General features: G+C 39.7%; 1 protein-coding gene and 1 long non-coding RNA gene across 4 annotated transcripts in view; one reads left to right on the plus strand and one right to left on the minus strand.

Moving 5' to 3' along the window:
• The window catches only part of LOC119907864 (class I histocompatibility antigen, F10 alpha chain-like), a 23,090-nt gene continuing 2,672 nt past the window's right edge, over positions 1-20,418 (minus strand). Inside the window, exons 1-8 of one of the 3 annotated variants that reach the window (XM_038725551.1) lie at positions 7,601-7,772; positions 4,113-4,379; positions 2,240-2,518; positions 1,506-1,799; positions 848-952; positions 738-755; positions 548-620; positions 1-164 (exon numbers count right to left, since the gene is read on the minus strand). In XM_038725551.1, the coding sequence (XP_038581479.1) occupies positions 574-620; positions 738-755; positions 848-952; positions 1,506-1,799; positions 2,240-2,518; positions 4,113-4,379; positions 7,601-7,673 (1,083 nt within the window). In that variant the 5' untranslated portion in view covers positions 7,674-7,772 and the 3' untranslated portion in view covers positions 1-164; positions 548-573. Of the gene's footprint in view, positions 165-547; positions 621-737; positions 756-847; positions 953-1,505; positions 1,800-2,239; positions 2,519-4,112; positions 4,380-7,600; positions 7,773-17,925; positions 18,369-18,518; positions 18,587-19,431; positions 19,465-19,990; positions 20,285-20,418 lie in introns of those variants that run through there. The other 2 variants (XM_038725553.1, XM_038725554.1) reach the window with 2 other exon arrangements.
• LOC119907873 overlaps positions 20,046-20,418 on the plus strand; it is an 8,073-nt gene continuing 7,700 nt past the window's right edge. Inside the window, exon 1 of the long non-coding RNA XR_005445143.1 lies at positions 20,046-20,102. This is a non-coding gene — a long non-coding RNA (uncharacterized LOC119907873). The remainder of the gene's footprint in view (positions 20,103-20,418) is intronic.

The following is a 20,418-nucleotide window of genomic DNA, read 5'->3' on the forward strand; positions in this document are numbered from 1 at the left end:
AACTAATTTTTAAAATTGGTTTTCATTGTAAGGCATTCAATAAGCATTTACTCCTCAATCCCAACCCTGATTCTATCAGTTTATAAAAGGTGATCAATAATCAATGAATTCCCAGTTTACAGAGGAGGATGTTTCTTGATCCAATGTAAAAGTTATCCATAAACCTACAATTAGATAAACTACAAAACTAAATAATTTACCAGAAATGTTCAATTCCACAAAGCAACACATTTACATTTAAAATATCAATGATTTAGTCACTTAAATGTTAAAAAAACAAGTATTTACCTTTTATGCTTTTGAAGTCATTTGTTTTAATTTGGATCAACACCAATTAAATAAATCTGTGTCACTGTTTCTCTAAAGGTTAATATTTGAGTTTTTAATATTTAATATTAAATTTACATCTAAATATAAAAAGTTTCACCTTTGTTCTTTTCTTTACAACTACAACATGTCACAGAAGTTTTACAGATAAAGAAACAATCTCAAAGTTTACAGCTGGTTTAACAAGTATAAAATTCATGTCCCGTATGAAGCAATTCACTGTGTTCAGGGTGGCGTGTTTGTCATTTAGGCTTTTGGATTCAGCTCCTCCAAAACTTCAGGGTTGCTTACAGCTGTAAGGTCAGAAACACACTGTTAGTCCACATCCTGCTCTGACACTGAGTTTTACAAACAGCCAATACTGCAGGAGTCAGGTCAGAGAAAACTGAATGAAAACAAGTTTTACTCACGAGATGGAGGGCGTTTGGCTGAAATAAAAAGAAAAGACAAATTATTTATGTTGTTGCAGTTATAAATGTATGACTTTATTAAAAAAGACGTTTTTGTTTTGGTCTCTCACCTTTGTTCTTTTTGTAAATGAAGTATCCAATGACAGCGATGGCGACAAGAGCAAGAACAACCACTGCAACAATGACGATGATGACAGTCATGTCAGAGGGATTCCCTGCAGAAAACAACAAAACACAGTCACAACCTGTTCAGATGAAGCAGGAAAATCCATCTGCCAACCAGAATATGTTCGTTTGTCCTGGTGTTCATTTAATGTCTATCTCCAATTCTCTGAAATCATTTTCAGAGAATTGGTACTTTCAAGGAAAGTACATTCAAGTACTTTCAATGACTCATTCAAAAACTTTCAAGACCATGATTTGTTCACCCTACAAGCTTTCAAGGAATTCAAAGACCGTGGGAACCCTGTGTCTGTCTAATATGTTGGTTTCTGGCACAATGAGAGCTGCTGACAATCACATCATCATACTGATTTATTGATTGATACAAACATTTGTCCAGTTATTCAATAATTCATCTACTCGTCTTCTAAAACTGATCAGAAGTCAATACAGCACCAAACATCAATGAACTGTGGTTACACATTAATATGTTTACACGGTCTGAAAAGTTTTTTGCCCTGATTTAAAAACTAAAATAATTACAAAGGTTGTTCTTTAATCAAAGGTCAGTAAACAGACAGAAAAAACATCTGATTCCAGTCTTACCTCCGTTGATTCTGATCTTTGATTTCTCCAGTTTGGTGACGATGTCGTCCTTCGCACCAGCGAGCTGAAACACACATTCGTACTTCTCCCAGTCTCCAGTTGGAGGATTCAGGTCAACACTCATCTGGAAGGATCCATCGTTGTTGGGGAGAATCTCTCCGTGGTCCACGTCCTCATGAAGCTCCTCTCCATCTTTCCTCCAGAACATCGTGACTCTGTCAGGGTAGAAACCTGTAGCGTGGCAGCTGACTGGAGAGGAGGGAGTCTTCTGGAGGAGAGACACTGAGGGAAGGTCTGGGGGGGGAGGGGGGGAGAGAGAGAGAGAGAGAGTTTCTTTATTATGATTTACTGTTTATTAATATTATCATTCATGCTTAATGTATTTTAAATGTCTCAGTAACACAAATACTATAAATGCAAATAAACCTCACTGAAGTGTAATTAAGAAAAGAAGAGCAGCACAAAGGGGTAAAAGACGAGGTTGATTAGAAAGGTAAGAGGACAATGAGTGAGAGAAAGATAGAGGTAGAGAGAAAACTGAGGGAGAGGGTGGTGATAAATGTGTAAGAAAATGTTGTAAAGACAGAGATTAAGAAAGGTGATAGAAAATGAAAGAAAAAGAAATGTGTGCAAACAAAGTGGGTCTGTGTGTTGGTTCATATTTTATTTTAATGTTGCTGTTTCTTATTAACATTTTTGTGTCCATGAAACTGCATCAGGTCATGTGATTCTACCTTTTCTCAGCAGAGAGCTCCTCCCATAGTCCACATACTTCTTCAGCCAGTCACCGCACTCCTGGGTGAAGTAGTTCTTGTCATATGCAATCAAAGCTTTGTCATGTTCAACCTTTTGTTTGGTAATGAAAGCCTGTGGTGTTGGAGCAGTCCATGTCTCTGTCTTCGGGTCAAATGCTATGAAGTCTTCTCCATCATAACCATGCTGATCATAACCTCTAACCTCTTCAGTCTCATCGTCCCACTCGCAGCCGTACATGTTCTGGTAAATGTGGAAACCTGAGAGAGAGACATCAGTAAACCAGAGAGATTACAGCGCAGTCATCTATCATCAGTTGATATCACATCTTCAACACAGAGACACACTGATCCACAAACACCAGGGGCCTGTACCACAAAGCAGGATTTGAGCTTAGAGAGATAACTTTGGTGTTAACTTTGTTTTTGTTTTTAAGTACGACAAACGTGGTTCACTTCTTACCGTGGTAGATCGCCATGGTAAGTTACACCGAGCAGGTAACCTGCTTCACAGCAGATAAGAGATCACCTCTATAAAACACCGCCTACTGACCAATCAATTCTCTTGGAAAATGACCATCCTTAGGAGATCCCACAGACTGTTTTAAAGGCTGCTTTTATGTTTGCTGCAGTGATGCATCCTACAGAGACTGATTGAAGTTGGCAATACTAGGCTACTACTTGTTGTTGGCTTTTAAGATGTGATAGTTCGCACCGCTTTGAAAAGTGTTGTATTGTTTTTCTCCGAAGTCCACTTCACACAGCCTGTAGCAGCTGTTAAAATAACTGGGTTGCATTTTTCTTATGTCAGGCTGAATATTATGAGCATATAGTGCTTATTAACATTAATCTTAATATGAATGTGTTTATTTTAGGTATTTTAGTATGTCACACCCCATTTAGGCTGGGATTTCTCAGTTTACGCAAAGTGAATGATGAACATCGATTTTATGAAAAGTTTAACATGTTTCAACAAAAGGCACCTGATATAACTAAATAGCCAGCAATCAAAATGGTCTCACTGTAGAGCCCTGAGAGGGACTGCAACTGTTTATAAATCCCGTCTGTGTGAAATTGATCTAAACGGTCTTTACTTCACTGTGAAAAAGCTGCAGGTTGTGAGAAAGTTGGTGGTGGTCATTGAAAGCTTGGAACTTTGTTACTATAGTTTTATAAGATATTTAATGTGATGTTAACTTTTTAAAGATTTAACACATTTGGCACTATGGTCTTAAGCCCAAATTGCTGTGATGATTTATCATGCCAATATTGTCATATGTTTATTTATAATTTTTGGGCCAATCTACATTTTGTGCTGTCTTTTTTTGTCCGGATTTAAATACAATGTGTTCGAATACCTGACTGCAGTTAATTAAAAAATGTTGTTGTTGTTCTTAAAAGCTACATGAGAACTGTAATTAATTATTTTTTTTAAACACTGAAAAAAATCTAATTCGAGTTACTTAATTTTTATAATGGTTTTCAACTTAAACTGTGTGTTCATGATAATAGTAATGAAAAACAACATAAAAATTACTTTTGAATAGAATAATGTGGAAAAACTAGTTGTAGAAACCCTAATTTTTACGAGTAATAAACATAAACACTTGTTCTTAAGCTACCAATAATTAAGTGGTAATAAAAATTGCCTTTGATTGTAGAGGAAAAACTCCTAACTCAATGTAGTTTGTTTATGCAATATAATTTTAGAAGTTGTAATAACTCAAAAAGATTCATGAAAACTGTTACTCGTTTTGTTAAGACTAAACATTTGTTTTTAGAGTGGATGTTTACTAAAATACAGGATGAAAATATAAACAAGAGTATAACAGTAGAAGGTGAAACATAAACAAACCTCCAGTTTGGTTGAAGCGCAGCTTTGCAATGTCAATGTTGCCTTTGAACAGCTCCTGTATGTCAATCAATCTCTGAGTCTGCCTCTCCAAGTACTGAGGATCATCTGCTGTGACTCTGCTCATCCAGTCCTGTTTAGGTTCTGCTCTCCTGGTGTTACTGTCATAGTGAAACATCTGAACTTCATCAACCAACCCAACAGTCACAAACTCTGGGAAGTTTGGAACTCCAGTAGACGCAGTGTAGAAATACTTCAGAGAGTGAGTCACTGTAAGAAAGGGTTCATGTCATGATGTTAGTTTTTATATCACAGTTTTATAAAATCACTGAACACAATGAAAAATAACAACAGAACATTCAAGACACCTTAATAATCTCTGTTGTGAAGTCAATAAACACAAAAATGTTTTCTAGTGCTGGATATCTCAACATGAAGTGAAACAGCAGTTTAGTTTCCAGTTAGCGGAGTCGTTTATTCTTCAGGATGCTTTATCTAGTCACTCTTCATTATCGTGTAGATTGAAATCTGAAATCACAAACCTCTGAACTAATACGCTGCATGTGATTCTAATTTTATTTGCTATATTCAACAGATTATTTTCTGTTTGATTCTATTACGTCATCTATGGTCTCTATTTTATACTATAAATTGTCACCAATTACAACTTGTGTTTCTTCTTCCAAGGTTTTGAATTATTATTACTTAAAGATAAATCCTGCAGCAGTTTTCCTTAAACAGTTTTAAAGTGGGTTGTTTTACTGTTGTCATTTTCATATTCAAGTAACCAATGACTTTATTCTTTATCTTGTTGTCAGAGGATTTGTGGATTACATTTAAGTATAAATATTGGTTATAACGACAATCAACAACGACATTTTATCTTAACAATGTCTTCAATAACCAATATACTGTATTTTATGACAATACCAGATAAATGTTAACAGACACAATTCTATATTTAAGATCTCTTAAAGGTTTAGTGTGCAAGTTTTAGTGGCATCTAGTTTTGAGGATTGAGAATTTCAACCAGCGGCTCACTGCGCATTCACGTGCTCCTCGGATGGTCTCATTTCCCAAGTTTTGAACTTGTTCTTTCAACTTACGTGTGTTCATAATAATAATAATAATAATAATAATAATGCATTTTATTTAATGGCGCCTTTCATAACACCCAAGGTCACCTCACAAACAATATACACATCACTGTATAAAACAATGCAGATAAAATGCATTAAAAACTCAGCACAACATGTTATAAAAAAGCTTGTATAAAAAGATGTTTCTTAAGACGCGTTTTAAAAGTAAACAGTTGCGCTATTGCGGTTCATGTGCTCTTAAAGTCAGAATGTGGAATCAACATGGGCGCTAAAACAAAGATGTGTTGGATTAGCATTATCAAAGCAATTTAATTTCTAAATTCAACAACAAAAAGGCTCTTTTAATATCTTTATATAATACAGACTACCCTTGGCATAGTTTTTATAATTTGTGTCTTCTTAAATATTTGTTTACTGTTCTGTATACTTCTTCATGTCCCATGTACACTTTATTCCTCTATTTTCTTAAATTAAGGAGGAATTTGTTGGGATTATTCTGACACCACATGAATGCACCATCAGCCACCGCTCATCCCTCCCTTTCCAAGAGCGGAGATGAAGCTATGGTAGCCGACACGCTCCTTCGGCTCTTATATCTGCTAAATAAAATGGTTGTCCTCTTTTTGTCCAAATTTCACTTCTCTTCTTATTTCTAACAAACCAGACTACTATTACTTCTTCTTGTATGTATTCAAACGTAGTTGACGAAACGTGCTCTGTAGAGCAGTGTGTCAATTTAGGCCACTGTAGAAACATGGCGGCACATTGTAGTGACTTCAATGTAAGGAAACCTGTGGTTCCCATCATTTACTCTAGAATTTTGCCAATTGAATTATTGTTTATCAGAAACCTCCTGCAGTCTGAATGCATGTACATTATATTTCTGTTAAGCTGCACTAAACAAACACACCACATCCCAAAGGTGCTCTATTGGATTGGGATCTTCAGTTCAGTGAACTCATTGTTCATGTTCAAGAAACCAGTTTGAGATGATTTGAGCTTTGTGACATGGTGCATTATCCTGCTGGAAGCAGCCATCAGAAGATGAGTACACTGTGGTCATAAAGGAATGGACACTGTCAGCAACAACACTCTGGTAGGCTGTCGTGTTTAAACGATGCTCAGAAAGTACTGAGGGGCCCAAATGTGCCAAGAAAATATCTCCCACACCATTACACCACCACCAGCAGCCTGAGCTGTTGATACAAGGCAAGATGGATCCATGGTTTCATGTATTTTACGCCAAATTCTGACCTTAGCATCTGAAAGTCGCAGCTGAAATCGAGACTCATCAGACCAGGCAACGCTTTTCCAATCTTCTATTGTCCAGTTTTGGTGAGTTTCCAGTTCTTAGCTGACAGGAGTGGCACCCGGTGTGGTCTTCTGCTGCTGTAGCCCACCTGCTTCAAGGTTCGACATGTTGTGCTTTCAGAGATGGTATTCTGCATACCTTGGTTGTAACAAGTGGTTATTTGAGTTACAGTTGCCTTTCGGTCATCTCGAACCAGTCTGCCCATTCTCTTCTGACCTCTGACATCAACAAGGCATTTTCGTCCACCAACTGCCGCTCACTGGATATTTTCTCTTTTTCGTACCATTCTCTATAAACCTTAGAGATGGTTGTGTGTGAAAATCCCAGTAGATCAGCATTTCCTGAAATACTCAGATGAACCCGTCTGGCACCAACAACCATGCCACGTTCAAAGTCACTTACATCACTTCTTCCCCATTCTGATGCTCGGTTTGAACTTCAGCAAGTTGTCTCAACCACGTCTACCATCCTTAATGCAGTGTTTCCCAACCCTCTCCTACAGGCACACTAGTCTTGCATGTTTTAGATCTCTCCCTGCTCCCACACAGCTGATTCAAATGATCATCTCGTTATGAACTGCTAAAGCTGTTAAATCAGCTGTGTGGGAGCAGGGAGAGATCTAAAACATGCAGGACTAGTGTGCCTCCAGGAGAGGGTTAGGAAACATTGCTTAATGCATTGAGTTGCTGCCATGTGATTGGCTCATTAGCTGTTTATGTTAACAAGCAGTTGAACTGGTGTACCTAATAAAGTTGCCGGTGAGATTGGACCGATAGCCTACGATAAATCTGCAGTAAACTAATATCAGAAAATAATAAGGGTTAATAAGCTTAACGTTACCTACCTGTAATAAAACTTGTTTAATATAACTGTGTCCAGCAGCCGTTAACATCCATAAAACCAACATCAACTGACTTGTTGGTGTTTTTTAACAACTTTTTTAGCTTACCATTTTTATAACCAACAAGGTAGTCCTGGAATTAAACATCAAATTATGTAGTAGGCCTACGAATAGGCCAAACTATACAGACAGGAAGTTTTTGTGTACAATCAACCGATTTAAAACCTTGTTAACTTACCAGCTGCCGCGCAATGTATGCATACTTCCAAAAGAGCCAGGAAAACCAGGGTCTTCATTGTGACCTGTCGCATCAAAAGCTTCGATTTTTCCTATAAAAAACACAAATGGGTTGACATGTTTCTTTATCCTGAGAAAGATACCGTACTTACAGTACGAGCACCAAGGGTGAAATGAAGGCGTAAACACTTCCATCTGAGCCAATGGAAATTTAGGCTGAGCATCAACGTCACTTATAACTCGGTAAAACTGGCCGGATAAGGTTATTAACGAAAGTGAAATTAAATTATTTTAGCATGTGGCAAAGGATGGAGAGACATGCGGGATATATATGAGTCATGTAGGCCTATATGAAAAAGTTATATTAAACCTGCTGCTGACTAGACCATGAATAATGTTTTGTAGGACGATTTGAAGTAGGCTACGGAGCAGGAATGTGAGGCTGCTGAAGATAGCGTTAACGTGAGCCGCCAGCCGCCGTCTGATTTCTGTTGCGCCTAAAGCTTTTTTTGTGGTAAAGACGGGCTGTGAGCGATGCAAAGGTCCTGAAAGATACATAAGCGGTTTGTGATGTTCTTAGTGATGGTATGAACACAAATACCCCGGTAGGTTACTATAATATAAATAATAATATTATAATACAATATATTAATAATAATGCAATATACAATATATTAATAATAATGATAGTTGTTACAAATACAAACTTTACCTTTTCTTTATTTGTAGAATATTTTATATTAACTTATTACCGAAGTAATACATTATACAATACATTAGTTCACCGTTGTCATGACTTCTACTACCTAATTAGTTATTCAGTTTGTGGCCCACATTTGGAAACATTTTCCTGTAACAATTTGGAGAAAGTTTAGTCTAAAAACCCCTCCAACAGTGTATACAAACAGTTCAGAATCAGCTTTATTGCCAGGTATATGTACACATACGAGGAATTTGACTCTGGATTGTACAATGCTCACGATGTGCTTATTATAAAATAACACAATAATACAGTAATAAAAACAAACACAGTCTACAGTATAGAGAACACATATATACACACTATAAACAAAACAGATTGAGACAATAGTGTAATAGTCCAATGAGCAGAGTGCAAAGGATGCAGGAGAAAATTACTTGCAGGAAACAGTTAACATTTCTCTAAACTTTGACCAAAACAATTCCTTAATAGGCCACGTCACTGTTGTCATATCCTCTGCTTCCAAATGTCATCTAGCACAAATATTGTAACATTTTACAATTACATTCTAAAAATCCCTCCAACAGCGAAAACCAATAGTTTTGGCCAAATGTCAAAGTTCAGTCAAAACTTTGCAATAGTCAAAGTTACCGCAAATTGAAAACACCAGATAAAAATAACAACAAAAACATCAAATCCAGTTGCACAGGCCTCTGACATGATTTGCACATTTTGAAGAGCCATGGTTGTTAGCCTATCTCTCCTGTCTGTGCCGAGGCACTGAAGCTTCTGGTGTCAAAGAAAATACTGTGTGCAGAAAAATAATCAAAGATGAACATCATTAAAACTTCAATGATGTTAGACTTAAAAGTGAGAGATAAAATGTGTTTTATTGGCTTTAAATCTATAAGAAAGTCCATGTAAAGGAAAACATATACCACATTTGGTATATTTACTGAATGAAAATGAGTTGTATAGCTGTGATCTCCTAGACTGGATTGTGCTCTAGGATCAGCCTCACACGTGCACTTGCTTTTCAGTGAGCTCGCAGGATTAAAGAAGTCACGCTGCAACCAGCCAGTTGTGCACAAGCTCTAACCAACCAGAGTACAGTATAAGTCATTTGCAGGACTTTTTGCTGATCAACAAACTGAAGAAGCAAAGAAAGGTCACATAAAGGCCATGGGACACGTTCTTTGGTGCGTTTGACTTCATGCTACAATGCGCAGCGAGGACTTAAAGGTTCAGTGTATAATATTTCTGAAGATGTATTGACAGAAGTGCAATATAAGATCCATCCAAGATCCAACTATGTTTTCAGTGGCATGTAAAGACCTTACATAATGAACCGTTATGTTTTTATTACCTTAGAATGAGTCATTTCTATCTACATACACCATGGGTGTACAGATACAGAGCGCGTTTCGTCACTACGTTGTTGTTCCTCTTCTGACGCTTGTCGCTACATTGAATGTGTACAAAGAAGAAGAAGAGGAAATAATATCAATAATAATAAACAGTCTCTGAGTAGTCATCTGGTTTATTAGAAATAAGAAGAGAAGTGAAATTTGGAAAAATGGAGGAACACACATTATTTTGCACGAGCCGACAGCCTGTGGATCTTCATTCAATGAAGCCGGGAGTCGGGACAGATGATGGCCAGATGTTTTCTGCTGGGCATGTAATTTTGTAACTTTGTAAACTTTATGTATTATGTGGTTTATAATAGACTGTGGTGCAGAAACAGTAAGGCTTACATGTTAATCCAGAAGAGCTAACCTTCCCAAGATGTAACAAAATGTATGATTACAGTACACTAAAATAATGTATTACAGGAGTAGGCCCTATGCCTCAGCATCCGACCGCCTCTTCAGAAGATGGTGTAAGAGCGGCAGGGCTCATTGGTAAAAGGCTCCGCCTGTGCTCATAGAACTAGGGCTCCGCCCTCTACTGGACTCTATGGGTACAGTAGGTGGAGCCCCATGACTGTCCACCCTAGCCGCGACAAGCCAAAGTCTGCACAAGCATAAGAGAAAGAAAATGTCTCCATGTCCCTAAATTCTTGTAATCATTTAAAAATCAGAAACAACTTTAAAGGACATTAATGAATGCTGAAAAGTGGAAATATTTTACATTTTGGTTTGTTACTATAATTCCTACAGCATTTTAAACAAGACAAATAATAAAATAAAATCATGTTCTCTTTCTCTGCAATGTACCACAAATGTAGCTATTGACCAAAACTGAAGTAATGAAATAAGCTTCACAATGATCTTTGAAGAAACACATTTCCCTCTTTTTCTGTGTTGCTGTGGTCTTTATGTCAATCTGACAGAATGTAATTCAGACTTGTGCTGAAAGTGTTACACAAAGTTAAGTCTGATCCAGTGAAATTACCTTCATGATCTTTACATAAAAGTGACTTTATTATTCAGACATGAGAATGACACGTTAACTGACATTAAATTAACATAAGGGGTGTGTCTGAAAGAGGCTATACTTTGAATTTTCTTTCACTTTTCTCCTAGTTTAGAGGGCAGACAGGCATGTGGTACCTCAGGGACACACAGTGATGAAACATGGCTTTCATAAAGTAAAATGGAGCAGGAAGGAAGAGAAAACACAGTAGCACAACACATAGAGATAACAGGTAATGTTAATAATACAAATATTAATGAAACCGAATAATAGTAGCAGTAATGATAGCAATAGTGATGATAATAATAATACCAGAGATCCACTCTGCAGCTCTGGAGGCAGAAATACCTGAAGACAATAACAGAAGGAGAGAGACGAGAAAGCACAAAACTACGTGAGAGGGAAGAAGTCGAGTTAGTGACATGCATTAATGGGATAAGAATGCATACAGTTAGAGAGGGAGAGAAGAATGGAGGTGCTCAGTGCATCATGGGACATCTGTTAAAAAAAGTCCTTCCCTTTAGTTTGTTAGGAGTTACATTCAGTTACAGCACCATCAGATCGACATCTAGTGTAGTAATATTTGCCTAACGGCGTGTAGTCCAGTAATAAGAATTCAAAGGTTATTAAAGAGTGGTCCAGTGAAAGATGATTCAGAGGAAAGACTATTAAATGTTCAATTTCAATTAATATTTACATCCTCAAAGAGCCCAATGAGTAAAATATCTTTATGCTATTCATGTGTGGGGGTAGTCTACACAGGAGACTGTAATGTCCATGCTCTGTGGCTGTAATTCTGAACAACTACGGCACTAAGATGTTATCTAACAAGATTCAACCATGGAAGCATCATTCACTGGACTCAATCTTGGCATGGAAATATATGAGTTGTCTCAGGTCAGATTAAAGGCAGTTACTGACAGTAGTGGATGTAAATATAGGCTTCATTAGATCTTGTGAACATCATGGTTTTGCTTTTCTACAACATAAAGCTGGCTGCATGCAGAGCACACAGGTGATGTGTAAGGCAGACAGAGCAAGTACAGAGTCATTACTCATTAGGTACTTTTCAATAGCATGTTGCTGTGTACACTTTCTGTAGAAGGATTAGGCTGCTTGGAGAAAATAATTTGAACTAGACAGACAGACAGACCTGTTCCGGTAGTGTCAGATGAAGTATTTGTGTCTACAAAAACAGAACAAAATAAATCAAGACAACAGTTCAACTACACACACTTGGGTGAAACCTCTGGGACATAACTTTCTCAGAAATGTTACAAGTCTATATTGCCTATTTTATTTTAGTTAATTTGGGTATCACATTGAAACTCCAAATTTATATATACAAAAAAAGGATTTTTAGAAATGTTGGCCAACTGAAAAGTATGAACATGATAAGTATGAGCATGTACAGCACTCAATACTTAGTTGGGGCTCCTTTTGCCTGAATTACTGCAGCAATGCGGCGTGGCATGGAGTCGATCAGTCTGTGGCACTGCTCAGGTGTTATGAGAGCCCAGGTTGCTCTGATAGTGGCCTTCCTCTTCACAATACCCCATCGATTTTCTATAGAGTTAAGGTCAGGCGAGTTTGCTGGCCAATTAAGAACAGGGATACCCTGGTCCTTAAACCAGGTACTAGTAGCTTTGTCACTGTGTGCAGGTGCCAAGTCCTGTTGGAAAATGAAATCTGCATCCCATAAAATTGGTCAGCAGCAGGAAGCATGAAGTGCTCTAAAACTGCCTGGTAGACGGCTGCGTTGACCTTGGACCTCAGAAAACACAGTGGACCAACACAAGCACTGACTCCAGCTGCAGTCCACTCTGTGAATCTCCCCCACATTTTTGAATGGGTTTTGTTTCACAATCTTCTCCAGGGTGCGGTTATCCCTATTGCTTGTACACGTTTTTCTACCACATCTTTTCCTTCCCTTCGCCTCTCTATTAATGTGCTTGGACACAGAGCTCTGTGAACAGCCAGCCTCTTTAGCAATGACCTTTTGTGTCTTGCCCTCCTTGTGCAAGGTGTCAATGGTCGTCTTTTGGACAGCTGTCAAGTCAGCAGTCTTCCCCATGATTGTGTAGCCTACAGAACTAGACTGAGAGACCATTTAAAGGCCTTTGCAGCACACCTGAAAAACTCATTTGGGAAACCCCAGCAGAAACAGCTTCAGTATGCTGAAATGAACCAGACCCGAGGAAATGCCAGCACAGTCGCTTTGCTATCTCCTCTTCCAGGCCCTTCCATTCAAACGTATTAAATACAGATGCTGTTGCACTCACATGAAATTGCTTTTAGGCTTGTTAGATCCTATTGCATGTAGTCAGTAAATGTATTTGCATGTAACCCTCCCATTACTTGCACAATAAAACTGAAACGCCCCAAACTGCATATTCATTAAGGCAAAAGTAGTAAATAAACAACAGGTGCTTGTCACGGTTTGTCGTGTGGAGGCAGGTAGTAGGACCCAAATACACACATAACACACTGCTACACAGGGTGACAACATACAATGACCCGACAAAGACAAGACAGAAACACCAGGTATATATTGACACAGGGACTAATGAGCAGGGCGGGAGCAACACAGGTGAAATACATGAGGCTAACGAGGCACAGGCAGGGAGAGAGAGAGCAGGGGAAAACAGAGACAGACATGCAGAGGGATCACTGGGGTAACAGACATGACAAGGGTTACTGAACACTAGACAACAGACAAGACAGACCCCCAAAACCCAACAGACCGGGTAGAACAGAGGGGCAACAATGTTCAGGAGGCCGCCCCGGGGGACGACCCAACAGGCCGGGCAGATCAAGGGGGCAACAGAGTTCAAGGGGTTGGCAGGACGGCCAACAGAGAGGCAGCAAACCCCTTGGGAGCCGAGCAGGAGGCCGACGGCAAGACCTCTCCGGAGGTCGGCACCCAAAGCTTGGGTGATCTGGAGGCACAGCTGGGCTGAGGTCCACGGATTGAGCAGCTGGGCTGATGACCACCGGCTAGACAGCTGGGCTGATGACCACCGGCTAGCCAGCTGGGCTGAGGACCATGGACCGGACACGAGGAGCTGGAGTCGGTCTGACCACCGACTGGACATCTGGGCTGGGGACCATGGACCGGACACGAGGAGCTGGAGTCGGTCTGACCACCGACTGGACAGCTGGGCTGGGGACCATGGCCCGGACACGAGGAGCTGGAATCGGCTGGGCCACCAACGGAGCTGGTGCCAGTCGGACCACCAATGGAGCACGAGGAACTGGAATCGGCTGGGCCAACAACGGAACTGGTGTTGGTCGGACCACCAACGGAGCAGGAATCGGCTGGGCCACCGACGGAGCTGCGGTTGGTCGGACCACCGACGAGGGAATAGGAGTCGATCAGACCACCGGCGGAGCAGGTGCCGGTCGGTCCACCGACAGAGCACGAAGAACAGGAATCGGCCACCAATGGAGCTGGTGTTGGTTGGACCACCGATGAGTGAAAACGAGTCTGCTCGAGCTCAGGCAGGTTGCTAGCAGCGCTAGCGGGCCAGGGATCAGTCCGGATCAGTCCCCAACCAGTCCAGATGATGGAGCCAACACAGTAGGGAGATGACCAGGCGGGCGGCTAGCAGCGCTAGGCCGGGTGAGGAAGAAGCCTCCCACCCTGCGGCTAGCAGGCCGGGAACAAGTCCTTAGGGGTTTAACAGGCTGGGGAACAGACGGCCTGGAGCTAGCAGCACCGGGGACAGGCTGAGGACTAGCAGCGCTAGCTGAGCTGGAGACTGGCGGATCAGGCTGGCGGCTAGCAGCACTAGCGGGCCGGGGATCAGGCTGGCGGCTAGCAGTACTAGCGGGCCGGGGATTAAGGCTGGCGGCTAGCAGCGCTAGCTTTCACACACTGGGGGGTTGCGGAACACAACTTGGAAACAGTCTCAAAAACAAATGTCTTTCTCCACCTGGAGGATGCCACGAGCAGAGCCATCTCTGGGTCGGTCCTCCACATGACAGACAGCAGTTCAAAAAAACTGGGATTCCTCCTCCACTAGCTCCTCTTTAGGCACTCCTAGTGGAGTCAGTGAGGCTGACAACAGGAGCAACACACTGCTACACAGGGTGACAACATACAATGACCCGACAAAGACAAGAGAGAACACCAGGTATACACTCCCCTAAAGGATTATTAGGAACACCTCTTCAATTTCTCATTAATGCAATTATCTAATCAACCAATCACATGGCAGTTGCTTCACTGCATTTAGGGGTGTGGTCCTGGTCAGGACAATCTCCTGAACTCCAAACTGAATGTCAGAATGGGAAAGAAAGGTGATTTAAGCAATTTTGAGCGTGGCATGGTTGTTGGTGCCAGACGGGTCGGTCTGAGTGTTTCACAATCTGCTCAGTTACTGGGATTTTCATGCACAACCATTTCTAGGGTTTACAAAGAATGGTGTGAAAAGGGAAAAACATCCAGTATGCGGCAGTCCTGTGGGCGAAAATGTCTTGTTGATGCTAGAGGTCAGAGGAGAATGGGCCGACTGATTCAAGCTGATAGAAGAGCAACTTTGACTGAAATAACCACTCGTTACAACCGAGGTATGCAGCAAAGCATTTGTGAAGCCACAACACGCACAACCTTGAGGCGGATGGGCTACAACAGCAGAAGACCCCACCGGGTACCACTCATCTCCACTACAAATAGGAAAAAGAGGCTACAATTTGCAAGAGCTCACCAAAATTGGACAGTTGAAGACTGGAAAAATGTTGCCTGGTCTGACGAGTCTCGATTTCTGTTGAGACATTCAGATGGTAGAGTCAGAATTTGGCGTAAACAGAATGAGAACATGGATCCATCGTGCCTTGTTACCACTGTGCAGGCTGGTGGTGGTGGTGTAATGGTGTGGGGGATGTTTTCTTGGCACACTTTAGGCCCCTTAGTGCCAATTGGGCATCGTTTAAATGCCACGGCCTACCTGAGCATTGTTTCTGACCATGTCCATCCCTTTATGGCCACCATGTACCCATCGTCTGATGGCTACTTCCAGCAGGATAATGCACCATGTCACAAATGTCGAATCATTTCAAATTGGTTTCTTGAACATGACAATGAGTTCACTGTACTAAAATGGCCCCCACAGTCACCAGATCTCAACCCAATAGAGCATCTTTGGGATGTGGTGGAACGGGAGCTTCGTGCCCTGGATGTGCATCCCACAAATCTCCTTCAACTGCAAGATGCTATCCTATCAATATGGGCCAACATTTCTAAAGAATGCTTTCAGCACCTTGTTGAATCAATGCCACGTAGAATTAAGGCAGTTCTGAAGGCGAAAGGGGGTCAAACACAGTATTAGTGTGGTCTTCCTAATAATCCTTTAGGTGAGTGTACATAACCATGGTAACATAATAATAAAATTAATAATAATAATAATAATAATAACAATGACTACATACATAACAACAATACAAAATGCCCCTTTCTTTATTTAGTGAAAATAACAATTTAAATGAACTTTGACCTCTTAACGAAGTCATTCCTCAGTATGTTAGTTCACCTTTGTCAAAGCTTCTAATTCCCAATGAGTTCATCTATCAGTGGCACACATTTGGAAATATTACAGTTAAATAACAGTTAACATTTGTCTAAACTTTGACCTTTGACCAAAACAATTCCTTAATAGGTGACATTACCATTATCATGGTGTTTTATTTAGGCTGTGTGTTAGTATGTTAAGGTATTTACTTTAGTTTCAGGCCTACAAACAGGTCTGGGCACAAATAAGAGGTAGGCTACTCTCCGGACAGACAATATAATAAAACAAGATAGCTTTCATGACAACAATATTTCACCTCTGTGTTTGACTTTGAAATGAAAACAAGAAGCAAAGAAATCAAACTGAAGCAGAAAGAGAGTCGGAGAGCTTCTTAAACACAAACAAAGATCAGTCAGGTCCAGGCTAAGTGCTCCTAAACTGATTTGGAGCTGTGGACGCTGAAAACTGCTTGAACAAGAGAAATGTAACACCTCTGTTGATGTTTCAACGTGATGCTGCTTTTCAATTCAATTCATTTCAAATTAGCTTTAGTGGCTTGAATGTGTAACAAAAATATTGCCAAAGCATCATACAAACTAAGTAAGAACAATCAACTGCTTTTCTCCTCACCTGCTTCTCTTCCTCTCATCAGATACTCACTACATAAACCGTCAGTTTCCTTTGTTCCCATGTCAGTGAGTCCTAGTTTCAATATTGTTGACTTGTCTTGTGTTTTTGAGCTTCTGTGACCTGAACCTGCCTTTCTGCATCAGTACCTGCCTGTAAACCTTTTTTCGTCAATAAATAACTAAAATCATCACGTCTTCCTCAACTGATTGCACATTCTCTTATTGCCACTCTGCCTGTGAAAATGTCTGTCTGCAAAAACACAAGAGAAAGAAACTGTCCCATGTCCCTAAATTAATGTCATCATTTCCAGTCAGTAACAGGAAATTAATGAATGCTGAAAAAAAAAAATAAGAGTGGAAAGATTTCACATTTTAGTTTGTTACTATCACTTCTGTTGCTGTACTTGTATCAAAGTAAGACACATCAATAAACTGTGTTATGTTACTAAACAAGTTTTTCAATTTGAAGATCTCTTTTTTTAATTATATGACACACATCCATTTCAGACGATGTGAATCATTCATATCCAGCAACTCACATGTATCCTTCATTTCCATAAACTAAATATCCCAAACATTAAATTACAAAGGGCAGTAAAAAAACAAAATTAAGCTAAAAAAAAAATCACAATTGTAGCTTCAGTCGCAGATGTTTAAAGGAGATCTATTATGCTTTTCCACATTTTATAACTTATCTACAATGTTATAATGTTGGATGTTCATGTTAAACATGGCCAAAGCTTCAAAAAATGAGGTTAAAGTATTTAAAAGAAATCCCTGTGAGCAAAGAGAGCTCAGATTTCCTGCTGTTCTGAATGCTGAATGTTTTGAACTGCTTTTTCTACCAATGGCTCCCTTCTACATAATCAGACAGGAGCATTTACAGCTTGTTTCACACAGAGGCTGAAATGGCGCCTACAAGAGTCAGTATAGGAACATAAAATATTTTTTTGAACTTTGAATCATGCAAAGCTGCCATACAGGAGTCACAGAACTACAATATAGGACTGGAAAAGCAGTATCATAGGTCTCCTTTAAGTTTAAATCTGGAGTCACAAAAAGACAGAAATTTGGGACTTTATTATTACTTTATTATTATTTATTATTAAAAAGCACAGCAACATTAGAAAAGAATGAAATAGCAGGTCAATTCATCTGAGGTCATCTACTCAATCCAACACAAGAAGTTATTTTAAGCATCGTTAATCGATTACTATAAGTAAACTGCTACTACTAAGATAGAAACATTACTTGTCCCTAAATACTAGCAGGACATAAGATTTCTATCAGTGTGCTGAGAACTGAAAATACATTTAGTATTGATGCTTATATTTTAAGTATGTGTGTAGGCATAGCATTTAACGATGTAGCAGATTGTGCCTTTACTGTAAAATATGTTTACTTCTCTTGCAAAGCTGAAGGATTCTTTTCCAAAAAGGTAAATTTTGCAGATTTCTCATGGAGCAGAGTTCACCCTCCTCTTCTGTCACTCACTTCTGTCCGGACAAATAACTACGTTCAAAAATAAAAAGAGCAAATGGAAAGGTGTGAAACCACTGGGATAAAAAAGTAAATGCTTGTAATATTTATCAGAACAATGACGCTTCCTTTAAAGGCCTGAAGTACAACATGCAGTTTCAGACAGACAGAGCCATTAGTTACCTAGATCAATAGTGAGGTGTCTTGACTTCCTGTAGAAGAACCAGAAGTACTTGATGAAGTGTCCAATTCTGAAGAGAAAAAAAAACTATTTAACAATTATAAAGTAAAGGACAAAGAAAGACATGAAGACACATTTATGTACACATACTTATACAGATGGACAGACGTACAGACCATCCCCTGCTCTGGGGTGACAGTCAGAAACTGAGTCCTCTTTCATAAATACTTTTTATTCTTTTGGTGCATAAAAGATGATGATTGAGATCATTTTTTTAATGATAGCAATAGTGTGATAATAATAATAATACCACAGATCCACGCTACAGCTCCAGAAGGAGAGAAACGAAAAAGTACAAAACTATAAGAGAGGGAAGAAGTCGAGTTGGTAACATGCATGAATGGGATAAGAATGCATAAAGATGGAAAACGAGAGGAGAGAGGAGCTTAGTGCATCATGGGACGTCTGTGAAAAAAGGCCTTCCTTGTAGTTACATTCAGTTACAGAACCATCAGATCGACATCTAGTGTAGTAATATTTGCCTAACGGTGTGTAGTCCAGTAATAAGAATTCAAAGGTTATTAAAGAGTGGTCCAGTGAAAGATGATTCAGATTCAGAGGAAAGACTATTAGATGGTCAATTTCAATTAATATTTACATCCGCAAAGATCCCAATGAGTAAAATATGTTTATGCTATTCATGTGTGGGGGTAGTCTACACAGGAGACTGTAATGTCCATGCTCTGTGGCTGTAATTACGAACAACTACGGCACTAAGATGTTATCTAACAAGATTCAACCACCACACTGTAATGTGTTCCTATGGAAGCATCATTCACTGGACTCAATCAATCTTGGCATGGAAATATGTGACTTGTCCGGAGAAAATAATTTGAACTAGACAGACAGACAGACCTGTTCCGGTAGTGTCAGATGAAGTCTTCGTGTCTACAAAAACAGAACAAAATAAATCAAGACAACAGTTCAACTACACACACTTGGGTGAAACCTTTGGGCCATAACTTTCTAAAATGTTTGTCTGTTTTATTTTAGTTAATTTGGGTATCATATTGAAACTCCCAATTCATTCAGATTAAGGCATTAGGTTTGAGTTCTTGTTAGTGTTTTCCCCTGTGCAAAGAGGAAAACTAGGTGTGTATGATTTCTCCAACAGGCCTGGACATTCTTGAATTTTGTTCATACGTATTTAAAAGATTTAAAAATATGAGAAGACTGAATGCCACATATTTTATATCACCTTTATATGCCCCATAAGACGTTTTATGTGATAAGAAGGGGTAACAGATAACTTCATAACATAAATAAGAACATTTAAATGTTTTTTTGGGATGTCATGAGCTTACACCACAAAAGCACCCAAAAATAAAGTTGTATTCAGCAAAAATAAATGACTGAACACAGAACAAATTGAATTTGTGTTTGCCATCTCCATCACCCTTGATTCCAGTCTTACCTTCGTTGGTTCTGATCTTTGATTTGTCCAGTTTGGTGACGATGTCGTTCTTCACACCTGCGAGCTGAAACACACATTCGTACTTCTCCCAGTCTTCAGTTGGAGGTTTCAGGTCAACACTCATCTGGAAGGATCCATCGTTGTTGGGGAGGATCTCTCCGTGGTCCACGTCCTCATGAAGCTCCTCTCCATCTTTCCTCCAGAACATCGTGGCTCTGTCAGGGTAGAAACCTGTAGCGTGGCAGCTGACTGGAGAGGAGGGAGTCTTCTGGAGGAGAGACACTGAGGGAAGCTCTGGAGAGAGAGAGAGAGAGAGAGAGATACTGACACTGACACGTCTCTGTCACGGTTAAGTTCAGGTTTCCAGTGGAAGAGTTTCAGACAGCAGATATATACAGTGTAGGGTTAGAAAGAGAGAGAGAGAAGGA

This window comes from Micropterus salmoides, unplaced genomic scaffold (assembly GCF_014851395.1).
Source record: "Micropterus salmoides isolate LMB-PRFRI ecotype aquatic unplaced genomic scaffold, ASM1485139v1 Ms_hic_scaffold_17, whole genome shotgun sequence".
Taxonomy (NCBI): Eukaryota; Metazoa; Chordata; class Actinopteri; order Centrarchiformes; family Centrarchidae; genus Micropterus; species Micropterus salmoides.